General features: G+C 40.3%; 1 protein-coding gene across 1 annotated transcript; it reads right to left on the bottom strand.

Moving 5' to 3' along the window:
• Position 1: 1 nt before the first annotated feature.
• Positions 2–4,825, bottom strand: si:ch211-57n23.1 (uncharacterized). The gene is made up of 3 exons (XM_023263018.3): positions 4,650–4,825; positions 2,293–2,841; positions 2–348 (listed from the first exon to the last, which is right to left on the bottom strand). The coding sequence occupies exons 2-3, from the start codon at positions 2,829–2,831 to the stop codon at positions 207–209; spliced, it is 681 nt and encodes a 226-aa protein (XP_023118786.2). The 5' UTR covers positions 2,832–2,841; positions 4,650–4,825; the 3' UTR covers positions 2–206.
• Between the last annotated feature and the right edge of the window lie 9,873 nt (positions 4,826–14,698).

Below are 14,698 nucleotides of genomic sequence, written 5' to 3'. Positions count from 1 at the left end.
CTCCCTGATAATGTGAAGTTTATTGATCTACTGATTCCAGGTTACACTTTTTACTTTCGTACATGTGCTGATACAATAATAAGGTGCTTATCAAGTGTTTTTGTTCTCAAATTACAAACTATAATAATCCTGAGCATGCATGCTACATTGTTGTACATTCATGTATAAATACAGTTCCAATAAGGGGGTTGGTGTCTCCAGGGTGGTCACTGTCGGATGAATTTGCTGAGTCGAAGCTGCATGTTGAGCAGATTCTTCTCTAAAGTAGAAAACTGCTTCTCCAGGTGGTTTGCCATGTGCTCTCTGCCCTCTATTGCATCCCTTGTGTTGGCCAGATGCTCCTTCATGCTGAATATGATGAGAAACCACAAGTAAATATGAGACTTTCTGACAAAAAACACAGTAACATGCAAAATACGTTCCCCCAAATACACGACTTGCCAGAGCCTCGTCTCGGCCAGATGTCCCGACAAATGACTGTTGGAAAATACTTGAAATGACTCAGCTTGTCTGGGAGATGTTTCCACTCCGTCTTCCATCTGTTACGTTTCTTTGCAAACAAGCAACACCGATCCAGGATTCCCAAGCCCCTCACCAGTAATAATAATTTAGGACTAGCCCCCACAGCTGGCCTTGGAACAGCTTTTGGATTCAAAGCCAGCTGGAAACGTAGCTGTGTTCTCTCTGTAGTGTGGCTCGGAGCTGTTTATTGTGACTGATCTCTGCGAAGTACAGTAGATTAACTCTGTATATAAATATAGATGTGCCAAACCACACATAGATGTCTTTAGCCCTGCATCATTACAGAAGAAATCAGGAGAAATATTCATATCATCCCCACTTATTCAGCTACTACACCACTAATTAAACTGTATGATTGCAGACTTCAGAAAATGCAAGCGTTTGGCTTTTCAACTGAAAAGAAACGTTCAAGAAACAACTCTAAGTCGCAATATTAAGACACAGGAACATTATTTGTTGAGAAAGAGAAGGGCTTTAGGGATTGCAGCATTAGATGGTTGATGCCAGATGGTAACATAAAATACAACTCCTGGCTTCAGCTAGTTGGGAATCTTTGTTACACGTCATTAAACATCTTGCAGAATGTTTCTAGTCCACCACCTGACTTAACCGTCCGATACTGGGGAAAAAAGACCCCCCCCCCCAAATTTTCAAAAGAAAACAACTGCTAGATGGATTGCCGTGACCCTCTGTACAAACATTCACGATCCCCAGAGGAAGAACTAGTATTATGTTGATGATTACCTCACCAGCAATTTCACTTCTCCTGTTTGTTGAAATGATTTGGGACATTCATGACTCCAAAACCAATTATATACTTTACTGACTTTAATAAACTCTTGGTGTTTGATCTGGAGCCACCATCAGGCCACGATTTCTGTTTATCCATTACAAAACCAATGATATTCCCATCAGTGTCAGCTAACGTTGTTTTCATAGTGCTAATTAGTCAAAATGATGATGCTAACATGCCAAGCTAAGATGGCTAAGTTGGTACTAAAATTACAATAAAGATATATATCTTTTTTTTGGAAGGTCAGGGAATATTTTTTCTCACTTTTGACTAATTCTTGTCTTGTTAAAATCTGATTCTATTTTCCAAAAGAGAACATAAAGATGCATAAGAAACATCCCTCACACATGCGCACAGTTGCAACATCATGAAACGAATCTGCATCAGATATCTGATATACAGTCAAGCCTGAAAATATTCATACCCCTAGCAAATTTTGAATTAAAGTGACTTTTATTCAACCAGCAAGTTTGTTTTTGATTGGAAATGACACAGGTGTTTCCCAAAAGATATAAGATGATGTACAAGAGGCATCATTGTGGATAATATGATTTCTCAGCTTTTATTTACATTTAAAAGTAACTTCAAGTCAACATTTGCTAGGGGTATGAATAATTTTGGGCTTGACTGTATATACATCAGACAGTAGCATGACTTAATTCATATATACTTTAAGTATTTGTGGGAAATATTTCTATCAACAACCAGTGAGCTGCTGCTGGAGCTTGCTTCATTGTTTCTGTGGCTCTAAGGACCTTTTTGGTCAACAAATGGTTGTCAAAATTAGAGCTTATATCTATATATTATAGTAAAGACATGGCTTGTTCTGTTATAATGTAGGTCAAGTGTCATAAGGAAATTTGGAACCTTTTTTTAAAAATACAAATAGGGTTTATATTGTTGTATTTATATTGTTCCTTGGGTTATTCTGCCCATAGACCAGATGAATAAATTCTCCATAGGTGTCTGTTTCTCACCTTGTTAGTGCTCCCTGGTCCTTCCCTTCTTTCCTCTTCTCTGCCAGACCAACAAACACCGTCTCCATGGTCTGCATAGTTTCGACCATTTTCTGGTGCTCTGAGCGGATCCCCTGGACCTCCTCTCTGGCCTGGTAGTCGTAGGAGACTCCTCCCTCTTCCACCCCACTGGAGGTGGACACTGCCTGCAGCGCAGCCCTGTTCTGCAGAACAAGCAGACGGGACTTTGCAAACTCTTCGGGCCCAGCGATATTTTCCCAGCAGATTGGAGGAGACGGCGGTAGCCAGAAGCGCTGGGTGCAGTTAACTGGTTTTTCTGGGGTCTCCGTTATAAAGGGGCTGTCGGCAGGGAAGCTGTGGAGCAGGTGCAGAATAGATGATCCAGATCCCCACTCCAAGTCCTCTACGTCTGGCTCCCCTGACACTTGCTCAAGGGGAAGAGAACCTGCTGAACCTGCATCGTCTGCTGGGGAACAGACGGCCAACAGCAGGCAGCAGGACAGGCAGAGCCAGGCTCTGCTCGCTGTCCGCTGGAGCATCTCCAACCACCTGAAACATCAACAATCAGACATGCTGGCATCGCGACAGACACCCTTTTATTCACTGAACGCTATTTTGCTGATCCAAGCTTTTGTTTGAATCAGCAAAGCCAGTAAACTAAACACATGAATTGTGATGACATTTCTAGACAAACTGTTGTGTGGAGGACAAATTGAGAGTTTTATAGATGAGCAGATTTACTGTTTAATGGAAAAGTGAATAACAATGGAATGAAGCTGTCATACTGTAGTTTGAACTTAAAAATAAGATTATATATGATTTTATGCTTAATAAAAAGAAAAACAAATGAAAAGAGACTTTATACAGAGGTGCCTTCAGGGGGCACAGCCATAGTTTTGATTCACTAATTATTATTTTCCTGATCCAAGCCATTACTTTGTTGACATATCCAAGTTTCAGTGAATGCAATGAAGGAATCCAAGTGCACATGAAAGCAGCGTTGATGACTGCAAGAGCTACGCCGACAGCAGCATCAACATCACAGAAAACGCAAAATACCCGGGTTGTTGAGACATGAACAGACTAAAACATTAAAAGAAGCTGAAGTTTAGCTTGTTGCTTCCAGCTGTTTGTAGGAGTCTTTCCATTGCATTTATGAAATACCTGCAGCATCAAACAGCGACAGAATTCATACATGAGTGTCTGCCAAGCAAGAGAGGTGCTGCTATTTAAAAAAAACATATAATTTGTTCTTTTAAAATAAATAAATAAATAAAATCACACTCAAATCAGAAAAAAATATTATTTTAAATTTTTTTGCCATATCTGAAAGAAAATACATGCATATTAAGTATAGAAAAAATGACAAATAATTTTTAAACTACTATAGATTGTCCTTGTTTTGTTAAACAACAGGTAATATCTAGTAAAATCACTGAAAAATGTATTAATTTGTATGTTGACAGAAAAACTGCTCAAAGCTAAAATTAAATTAAAAATGTCTACATCAAAAATCTGTATTTTTTTTTTACAAGTAATATAAAGCTAAAACTGTTGAAGCCATACTGTTTAACTGTATTTAAATCAGCTGAAAACATCCATATTTTACAGATTTTTCCTGTTATTTTCACAGTTTATACAGTTTTTGAAGTGAAATCACAATGTGAAGGATAACCTCCTTAAACAGTATTCATTTTGAACAGTTTGGTCAATATTTGTGCAATACTTCTGCCACTGATATAGGAAATGTTCTTTGAAGATGCATTTAGTTACTTTTGTAATATTGAATACAATGGTTTTTTTTTAATGTCCATTTTGATCCCCAACTTTTTCCCTATGGATGTTGTCTTTGACTTACCTGAAGCATCAAACAGCAGTAGGAACTACATAATAAAAACATCACAGTATTCCACCATTTTCTAATAAAGCTTTCCTGGCAGACTTTTTGACTTTTGTTTGTTTTGGGGGGGGGTTATTACAGATTTCCTGGCTTTCAGTTTTGCTGTGTTGGCTCAGAGACTTTCGGTGGCTCCATCTGGACACTTTAACGAAACATTTCTGGACTCGTCTCTGCTTTAAATAGGCAACACGTTCAACAGATTTCTCTATAAAAGTCACCATGGATTCGCGATGCTTTGAATTATCCATCTACAAAAACATGCAGGGTTAAATTTCTCACAGTTTCATCCGGAGTTTGCTTTAATTTTGGCAGCTTCGTTGTTGGCACGATTGAAAAAAAAAAGTGCAAAGTAACGAATCACAGAGAGAAAACCCGGGACTGTTGATCACCACACAATAACTTTACCAAACACAAACCCGGTTCCTAATAATTCTAATAGAAGCATAAATGATCTTACCTTGCAACGAAACCGCAGCGACAAAGCAGTGTGTGTGTGTGTGTGTGTGTGTGTGTGTGAGAGAGTGTGTGTGTGTGAGTGTGAGTGTGTGAGAGTGTGTGTTAGACGCTCCTCATCGGAAAAAGTGAGTCGTTGACTGCAGCCTGTTACATGCAATCTGAATCTCTTTTTACTGGCCGGGCAACAGCACAGTCAGGAGGGTTTTCCTTCACAGTCTGAGGAGGCAATAATGGAAAACTTGCCACAGAGAATGCAAAATACACTTGTAGTTTAATGTGTCCTGAAAGTGCAAACGTCTTGCTGGCAGTGGTTGTATTTTCTGCAGCTTATTCCTGCGTTAAAGTCTTTTATTGTGAAATATCTACGCTGAAATACTGCTTTTTGTTTTTTCCACAGTTTTTGAAGCCTTTGTGAATGAAGTGTGAGGAGGAGCTGTGATGCTCTGGCTATTTATGAGCCATTTTACTACAGAACCAGCTCTAGTTTTAGATGTGGCCCAGTTTTAAAGTCTAATTATTCCAGCTGATTCACCATGCAATCCTGACTGGATATTTATCAAATTGTTTTCCACATGAAAAGTGTACAATAGATTCTAAAAGATGCTCAAACTGTCCAAGCGCCTGCGATTAACCATCTGCATTTATTTAGTGAATAGCCAGGGAATGAATTTATATAGCCTGAGCCTCACACCCTGACATAAGCAACCAGGAATGGGACATATTTTGGCACAAACAACCATGAGTGTTGTAATTTCAGGGGAGGAAAGGAGACAAGGCACAAAACACCAGCCTCTGAAGGATGAATTTTTAAACTCCCAAGAAGGGTGGGACTGAAAAATGCTGTCATATCACCTCACAGTCCAATGAAAAATTAAAGTCCTCATGCTGCCTTAAAATGTGAGTGAACGAAACGTGTTGTAAGAGTTTGAAAAATAGAAACCCTGCTCTCTGGGTTGTCCCATTTAAACATATAAAAGCATTTTTAAACTACTGCAACTAGTGAGACTGTTCACACTAAACATGTGTAACTTGTGATGTCAAAACATCAGAATTTAGGAACAATCTTTTTGGAAGCAGGGTAAATTTCAGCACCCTCTGAGGATGATGAAACTGTGAACAGCCAATCAAAATCAGCAACTAGTGTCACATGTGGTGTGGTTCAGTGATTTTATACTGAACCTGAACTCACAGTACAGTGAAACAAATCCTGAGTCCTGTGCTACGTAGTTATCGCTGGAGGTGTTTGTAGCTGAATTCACCTTCTTGATCTGTGTTTTGTGCTGCTGAAAGCGATTTAATCAAAATGCATTTCTTGTAACATCTTCAATCTGAACAATTTTGAAGCAACAAAACAATATTAGTCTGTTTTTTTACACAAGCAGCTGGAACAGTGTGTACATCTGTAGGAACTGAATTTGACACAAACCTTCATTATGAGTCACATTTCTGTTGCATTCTTATTACCAGAAACAACCAGAACTTAATTTACCATGTTTTAAAAGCACACAGCAGGTTTCCACTATAATTATTTTCTGACCTACAAAACAGACAGGTCTCTGGAGAGTTTCCTCTCTGGAACAAATGCATGCTGGGACACTGATAGCTGCTTTAGAAATTTAACTAATTAGCTGAGTGAAATATCATCAGTTCATTCATTCAACTCATTGTTTCAGTCAGACTCAAAGGGACACAGGTTAATAAATTCTGAATTGGTTTTTGAAAGAAAACTCTACACACAAAGCTGAATTTCCTTGGATAAGGCTTTGATTTACAGCTGTTTTTGGCAGCCAGATGTTTTTCAGGTCCCGCGAACAATTTTCAGTACATTCAGAGATCAAAAGGAAGCAGTTAGGATTATTAGTTCCATCCAGATGAAGAGAACCTGTGTTTTTTTTATCTCAGTAGTGAAACAACGGAGGAGGAAGAACAACAAAAATGGTGACAGTTGTTGGACTACTGCTGCACTAGAAAAGAAAGACATGACTGACTGGGCTTGTTGTGCTAAAGTCCCTGGTTCTACTAAAGGTAGGAAATGCCTTTTAGGTTACATCAACTGCAACAAATCCGACACCAGAACAGCGAGGAAAATCCGTCTCACAGCAACAGAGCAACAACAATCTAATGTGACCGGTCATAACAAACAGCCACAGTGTGTATAAAAAGCCATGCACTGATCTCATTATTACTTATGTGAGTTACATGTAATTGCTTTGGCAAAATGGTGCCTTCTAATCTCTGAGTCTAGTAAAGTCAGTTTTATTTAGCAGTTGCCACAATGGTCTTTACAACAGTTAAAACATATGAGGCTCTTTTTAGACTCTTGGGTTGGAAAAGGAGAATTAACACCACAAAAATGTATAATGTGGAAAAATTAAAAGAATAAAAGTGCAGAAAGAGAAACACTGCAGTGGTAAAATTACAGTGTGGAAAAACAGAATGGGAATATTAAGTATATCATACAAACTCCATACAAAGCATTTTTACCATGGAATGGGTAGTATCTGGGTGTCCTGAAGAATCCAGTGCAAGTGTCTGGATGAGAATGATAATTTAAATACTAAAACAACATTAACATTATCTAGAGCATTTAACATTTAAGGCAAATGGATTATTTAACACAAAAACTGCTGAATTTAACAGCCTAAATGGCCTTCAGAATGAATTTGAATCAAGATTTAGATTGTTAGGGTCCGAGCACCGAATGGTGCGAAGACCCTATTGGAATGCAAGGAATTATTAGGGTCCGAGCACCAAATGGTGCGAAGACCCTATTGGAATGCAAGGAATTATTTATTAGGGTCCGAGCACCAAAGGTGCGAAGACCCTATTGGAATGCTAGGGTTTCTTCTTCTTATTATTTTTCACTCTTTTCCCGTCTTTTGAATTGCCTTTTTGGCGGCCTTATCATACCCCAAAACGCGTGAAACTTGGCTTGCTCATCAGGACTGGCGAAAAATTTGATATTTTATGGGAGTTGCGCATGTGTGTGGCAAAATAGCTCCATAGCGCCCCCTACAAAGTTGCAAAAAGTGGTCATTAGGCCAACTGGCAGAGTATTTCATCTACAGCTACAAAACTTTGGATGCATATTCAGGCCATCACGACACACGAAAAAGTCAATCACGGCCACGCCCTAAACCCAACAGGAAGTCGGCCATCTTAAATTAGCTGTAAATTTTTTGAGATTAATAACTCAGCGGGGGTAAGTCCGAGAGACGTCAAATTTGGCCAGTACATGCAACTCTGCCTCGTGATGAAAAGTTATCAAAATACTCCGCAAAAGTCAAAGGGCGTGGCCATAGCGACCCCCAAAAATATTGATCCTTCGCCATGAAACAGGAAGTGGTGTCTAACTTTCTTGTACATGCTCCAATCCGCCTGAAATTTTACATGTATGATCAGAGACCTGCCCTGACAACATCCATGTGGTTATATACATTGACAGTCATAGCGCCACCTTGTGGTAGCAGGAAATAGACATTTTTTTACACTTTGATGTACTATTCTTAGCAGGTTGATCATATTCACTTCAAATTTGGTGACATAAGCCTGAACACGTCTATGATGACTCACGGAGAAAATGGTGACTCGTCATCAAAGGGCGTGTCTGTGGCGGCGCGGCGAATTTCAATTTCTCGCCATAAAAATTGAATTATTAATATCTCAGCTGTACGTGGTCCAATCTGGACCAAACTTGATATGATGGACACCAGTCCGGGTCTGAACATATCCACACTCATAAATTTAGAAATACTCATAGCGCCACCTATTGGCAACAGGAAGAAATTGTCATTACGTTTGCACGTGCCATTGCCTGAAACTTTGTCATATCATTCTGAAAATTGGTCAGGTGAGTGGTCACACCTTGACGATGGCACAGTGTGAAGATTTTGACGATTCATAAAACACTGTTGCCGTGGCAACGCATCATTGCCGTAATAAACAAAGTACTTTTTGACAGGTTAAAAATGCTCAAATGCTCACCAAAATTACCACACATATCTGGACCGGCAACCCATTTCATATTTTAGGGAAACTGCACATGTGTGTGGCAAAATGGCTCCATAGCGCCACCTGGAAAATTTCAAACAGTTACTATGGCCAGTACGTGTCACCTAGAATTATGAAACTTGGTAGGCATATGTAACTCGTCAAGATGCACAAAAATGTAATTGACAGCCATGCCCAAAATCCAACAGGAAGTCGGCCATATTGAATTATATGTCATATGTTTTGACAATTGTGGGTCATTTTTAGACATTTTCAAAAGCAATAAACTCAAACAGGCTAACCCCGAGAAAGCTGAAATTCGGCCAGGATGGACACCAGTCATGGTTGATCAAAAGTTATCAAAACGTTCCGCAAAAGTCTGAGGGCGTGGCCATAGTTAACAGCGGAATGCGGCCATTTTGAATGTCTTGCCATGAAACAGGAAGTGCTGTCTAACTAGCCTGTACATGCTCCAGTCTGCTTCAAATTATACATGTGTGATCAGAGTCCAGCCCTAATCACGTCCATAGGTTGATATACACTCACAGTCATAGCGCCACATGGCGGCCATTTTGAATTTCTCGCCATTAAACAGGAAGTGCTGTGTAACCAGACTGTACATGCTCCAATCTGCCTGAAATTTTACATGCATGATCAGAGTCCGGCCCTAATCACATCTTTGTGCCACTTGGCGGCCATTTTGGATTTCTCGCCATGAAACAGGAAGTGCTGTGTAACCAGCCTGTACATGCTCCAATCTGCCTGAAACTTTACTCTCTCAGTTGCAGCGCCTCCTGGTGGATATGCGTGGGCCAGTCGGGCCGCTCGGATGCGAGGACTCGTCCAACGCTGCTTGCAGTTTTTATTGGTTTAGTGGTTGGAAGTCAATAAAACATTAGCGTCAGTCAAATTGAATGCGTCAGTGGATGGAAGTGGTGGTTGCCTTGTGCTGCTCTTCACTTCACTGCAGCTCCATGGCTCCATCTGCTGGACGGACAGAAGTGCAGCAGCTGATGGCAGCTTCTTTGACCTCACGCTGCTGTCAGACCCCAGATTAGGGTTTATTTCAGATATATATAATAGAAAATAGTAATTAAAAAATAAGCTGATGTTGTATTTTTGCAGCAGTGAGTTTTACAGGGTTAAGAGCAACCAGTCAAAGGTTATTACTGAGGATTTTAAACAAAAACATTCAGGCAAACAGTTAACATCATAGGGTGCCTGACATGTTTGTTTTTTTTCCGGGTCGATACAGATTTTTTTTGTAATCAAGGAGATCAATAACCAAGATTTGGAATCACTACACATTTGCAGAAAAAATAAAGTTTTTGAACAGCACATAAAGTTAAGTTGAAATTAAAATAATCACGAGTTGCAGCCTTTGCTTATTTATGTTTTACATGCTGAAGTTGTCCTTCAGTGTTTCACTGATCAGATTGTGCTGTGGGCAGGAACAAGATCAGAGGGAGGCAGCTGCAGCAGACCCAAAGTAGTTTCACATTCATTTATCTGATCAGATTTCAGGGGGCTTTTTTTTTTTTTTTTTTTTTTTTTTAAGAAATGGGACCAATAATTGAAAACATGCTAAATATCAGATGGGATCATTGGTGTCACAGGACATCTGCAGACACAGGTCAAAGATTACAAGGAGTTTATTTAACGAATGAAACTAAAACCAACACAGAAAGGATAACTAAACCAAGGTGAAAACAAAAAGGGGAAACCAGACTAATTGTAGGAGAAAGGTTCTGGTTTCAAAGTCTCTGGTCTGGCAGAGAGCGGAAGAATGAAGAACCGGGCCTTCGTGGATTAAGGTGATTGAGAACAGGTGAATCAACCCCCACACCCGTGAGAGAGATCGATGGATGGATGGATGGATGGATGGATAGATAGGTAGGGAGGTAGATGGACCATAGATAGATGGATGGATAGGTAGATTCTGCAGTGGGGAAATTTTCGGTGTGGCAGTAGCAGATAGGAAAAAAAGTAAAAAGAAAAGCAGCACTCAGTGCACAGATATAAATAGATGCTTTCTCCTTAGAGAAGAAATAGAAATGCTTGTAAAAAAAAAACCTTGTGAAATTGCACATATTGACTTATTTACATTTTATTGCAGTTACTTCATGGGTGATCTGAACTACTGGGAGCAGGTTTGATTGAACACTGTCTGACTGCTGCAGGAAGGAAGGACCTCCTTCAAACATTGTGGGTGAAGCAGTCTGTCCCTGAAGGAGCTGCCGGTGATGGTCCTGTTTCCTGCAGGGGGTGGGAGATGTCCTCCATGACAGACAACAGCTTTGTCATCATCCTCCTGTCTAACACCAGCCCAGGACAGAGCTTGCTTTATTAACCGGTTTCTTTAGTCTCTTCCTGTCTGCAGCCGTGATGCTGCTGCTCCAGCAGACCACTCCATACAGGATGGCTGATACCACCACACAACCATAAAAGGTCCTCAGAATTGCTCCCTGCACCCCGAAGGACCTCAGTTTCCTGAGCAGGTGAAGTCTGTTCTGACCTTTCTTACACTGTGCGTTGGTGTTCTATCTCTAGACATGTTTGAATGTCTTTATCAATAAATGGTCAAACACATGTTGAGTGTCAGCTCAGCTCTTTGTTCCACACATGTATATGTTCCTATGTGATTGGTGTCTTGCAGTCAGAGTGTAAAGAATTGAAGCTGTCAGAGGCTTTCTGTGGTGAAGAGGCTGCAGGACATCAGCTGCTCCAACAGGTGATGCCTTTGTTCTTTGGCTCCAACCAGAACCAGCAATAAATCAGCATGAGCTGCAGCTTATCCACCTCATAGAGCGTATAATAAAGAAACCAAGAGGTTTTAGTTGATAGCTGTCTCTAGTGAATGACCAGCAGTGTGTTGTTCAGGTTGTGAGGAGAAGTAAAAAGCTTACAGCAGCTGGTATTCCCAGGTGGTCTCCCATCCAAATACTAACCAGGCCCAACTCTGCTTAGCTTTGCAGATCAGATGAGATTGGGTGTATTCAGTCTCAGAAACAAACCTGCAATGTAAGTTCTGTACCTCACATGATTCAAATCTCCACTCACACCTTTTATTTGTCCTTTGATTGCTCCAGTACTGATTGATGCCATCATTTAAGCCAATTTACAACAACACCTTGTAGGAAATGTGGTGCAGAGGTAAGTTCTGTGCCTCACATGTTGAAGGTCCATGGTTCAAATCCACACTCACACTTTTTATGTGTCCTTTGGATGCTCCAGTACTAATTGCTAGCATCATTTAAGCAAAGTTAGAACAGCATCTTGTAGGACAGGTGGTGTAGAGGTAAGTTTTTTGCCTGGCATGTTGAAGGTCCCCGGTTGAAATCCACTTTAGTACCTTTATTATCTTCACCTCCTTAATAGTTTTGTGTACCATCATTTAGGAAAACTAACAGTTACACCCAGTAGGAAGGATAGTGCAGTGGTAAGTTATCTGCCTCTCATCCAGGAGGTTTTTGGTTCGAATCCAGCCCAGGGCTCTTTTGACACTTTATAAGATAAGATAAAGATAAGATAAAGTTTTTTATTTCTCCCCACTCCAGGGGAAATTTACATTGTTACAGCAGCTTTATTTACAATATATACATACTTTGGCTGTATGACAACGTCTTTCAACCATCATTACAACAAAGTCCATGCAGGACCTTGTGTGAAAGATAGCTCACACATAGGTTGTGTGTCTGTCATGTGGAGGGTCACGGTTCGAATCCCCACTGGGAACCTTGCGGAGGATGATAGTGGAGTGGAAAGGTTGTGGTCTGTGGTGTGGAGTGTCAGTGGATTGGAGTTGAAGGGTGGTTCCAGGAAAACCAAGAAGTTGCCCGAAAAAGGTAAAGAGCGTAAAGAGCGTAAAGAGCGTAAAGAGCGTAAAGAGCGTAAAGAGCGTAAAGAGCGTAAAGAGCGTAAAGAGCGTAAAGAGCGTAAAGAGCGTAAAGAGCGTAAAGAGCGTAAAGAGCGTAAAGAGCGTAAAGAGCGTAAAGAGCGTAAAGAGCGTAAAGAGCGTAAAGAGCGTAAAGAGCGTAAACTTTTAAAGAACACGCTAAAAAACACAATACTAAAAAGTCACACTCTTCTCCTCATCACTCATTTTTACATTTTAACACAATTTCAAAGCCACACAAATCACATTCTTCATGTCAAATCACTTCTCTTCACTACAAATGGGAGAGAACAGCAAACAAATAAAATACAACTTATGGCTTAAATATCTTCAAAATCTCTTTGCTATTCCTCTACATTCAAATTCCTCAACACCACTCAACAATCACCTGCAGGATCTCTTACTTCTTTCTTAGCTCTGACAAAACATCTTCAAGACTCTGAGAAGACAACTCATTTTCAACACATTTGCTGCTTCGTCTAAGTGTCCACACACATCTCCAGTCATCCACAGGCCTCACCACTGATCAGCTGCACAAACTTACCTGTTAAACTTCTCCAAAGATAAAATACAGGCCCTTCTGTCTGATCACAACTTTTACTGGTGGCTCATATTTCAAGTTCATTTCCTTGCAAAGTCTTTATTTTGGATTAAAGTGGGATCTGTGACCAGGCAGATCACTTGTTTATTCTTAGCATTTGGATTTCACTGACATTCCTGTCATGTAGAAAAATAGAAATATCTTTGCATTGATTCAGCTAAAATAACTGCAGACACTGAGAGGCGTGAAGTTCAACAAATGCTGTTTTTATTTACTTCACTGGTGACATCAGTAGATGCTTGCAGTGAAACCACCACTGCAAATATTTATGCATTAAAGTATCGCAACTGAAAACTCCCTACAAACGTCCACTTCTGACACCACAAACATTGTCCAGAGGAAATGATATTAGCTGAACATAAAAACATACACATGTGTAACTCATCAAGACACACAAAAATGTAATTGACACCCATGACCAAAATCCAACAGGAAGTCAGCCATTTTGAATTATATGTCATATGTTTTGACGATTTTGGGTCATTTTTAGACATTTTCAAAAGCAATAAACTCAAACAGGGTAACACCGAGAGAGATGAAATTCGGCCAGGATGTACTACACACATGGGTGATCAAAAGTTATCAAAATGCTCCGCAAAAGTCTGAGGGCGTGGCCATGGCGGCCTCCTGAACTTTGATGCTTCGCCATGAAACATCAACTGCTGTGTAACCGCCCTAAACATGCTCCAATCTGCCTCAAACTTTACATGTATGATCAGAGTCCCGCCCTGATGACATTCACATACTGAAATACAGCCACAGTCATAGCGCCACCTGGTGGATAGAAGGAAAAGCTCTATAACTAGCCTGTACATGGTCCGATCTGCCTGAAATTTTATATGTGGAATCACAGTCTGACCCTGATCACATCCATTGGCCAATATACACTCTTGGTCGCAGCGCCACCTGGTGGATGGACAGGAAGAGCTCTGTAAGTAGCCTGAACATGCTCCAGTCTGCCTGAAATTTTACGGCTGTGATCAGAGTCCAGCCCTCATCGCATCCATAGGCCGACATGCACTTTTGGTCGCAGCGCCACCTGGTGGACATGCGTGGATTCGCCGGCCAGCAAGGATGCGAGGACCCGTCCAACGCTGCTTGCAGCTTTAATTTTACATGTTATTCCAGTTCAATAGTTAGTAAAACTTAATTTTCCTATCCCGATACAATCACTAGAGAGTGTCTGGTAAAGGCCTGTATCAAAAGACAGTAATGAAGTGATGCACAAACATAAAAAACATAGTAAGGATTTTGTAAATAAACATTTATGCATCCACATTTGAAGTATGACACCTTTTTAGTAGCAGAATAAAATGTAATATTCAGTATTTGGTTGTTGTATTTCTGAGTTTAAATCTTTTTTTTTTTTAAAGCTACAAGTGGTGGGTGTTTTAACTGTTTCAGTGGCTTTAGGAAACACTGAGTGAAATTTCTCACCATTTTCTGACATTTTCTAGAGCAAAAAACTAACTGATTCATGGAGAAAATGGTCGATATATTAACTGTCAGTGAAAATAACTGTTATTTGCAGCCCTGATCATCGTCCTGCTGCCTTATAACAGGA

This window comes from Amphiprion ocellaris, chromosome 15 (assembly GCF_022539595.1).
Source record: "Amphiprion ocellaris isolate individual 3 ecotype Okinawa chromosome 15, ASM2253959v1, whole genome shotgun sequence".
Lineage (NCBI taxonomy): Eukaryota > Metazoa > Chordata > Actinopteri > Pomacentridae > Amphiprion > Amphiprion ocellaris.
The sequence above is the reverse complement of the archived record's forward strand: the minus strand, read 5'-3'. Positions and strand labels throughout refer to the sequence as shown.

Excerpts from the sequence above, each read along its gene's own strand:
- si:ch211-57n23.1 (XM_023263018.3), bottom strand. The coding sequence starts at position 2,831 with ATGCTCCAGCGGACAGCGAGCAGAGCCTGGCTCTGCCTGTCCTGCTGC. Across the intron at positions 349-2,292 it reads GACCAGGGAGCACTAACAAG|CATGAAGGAGCATCTGGCCA; the intron begins GTGAGAAACAGA and ends CATCATATTCAG.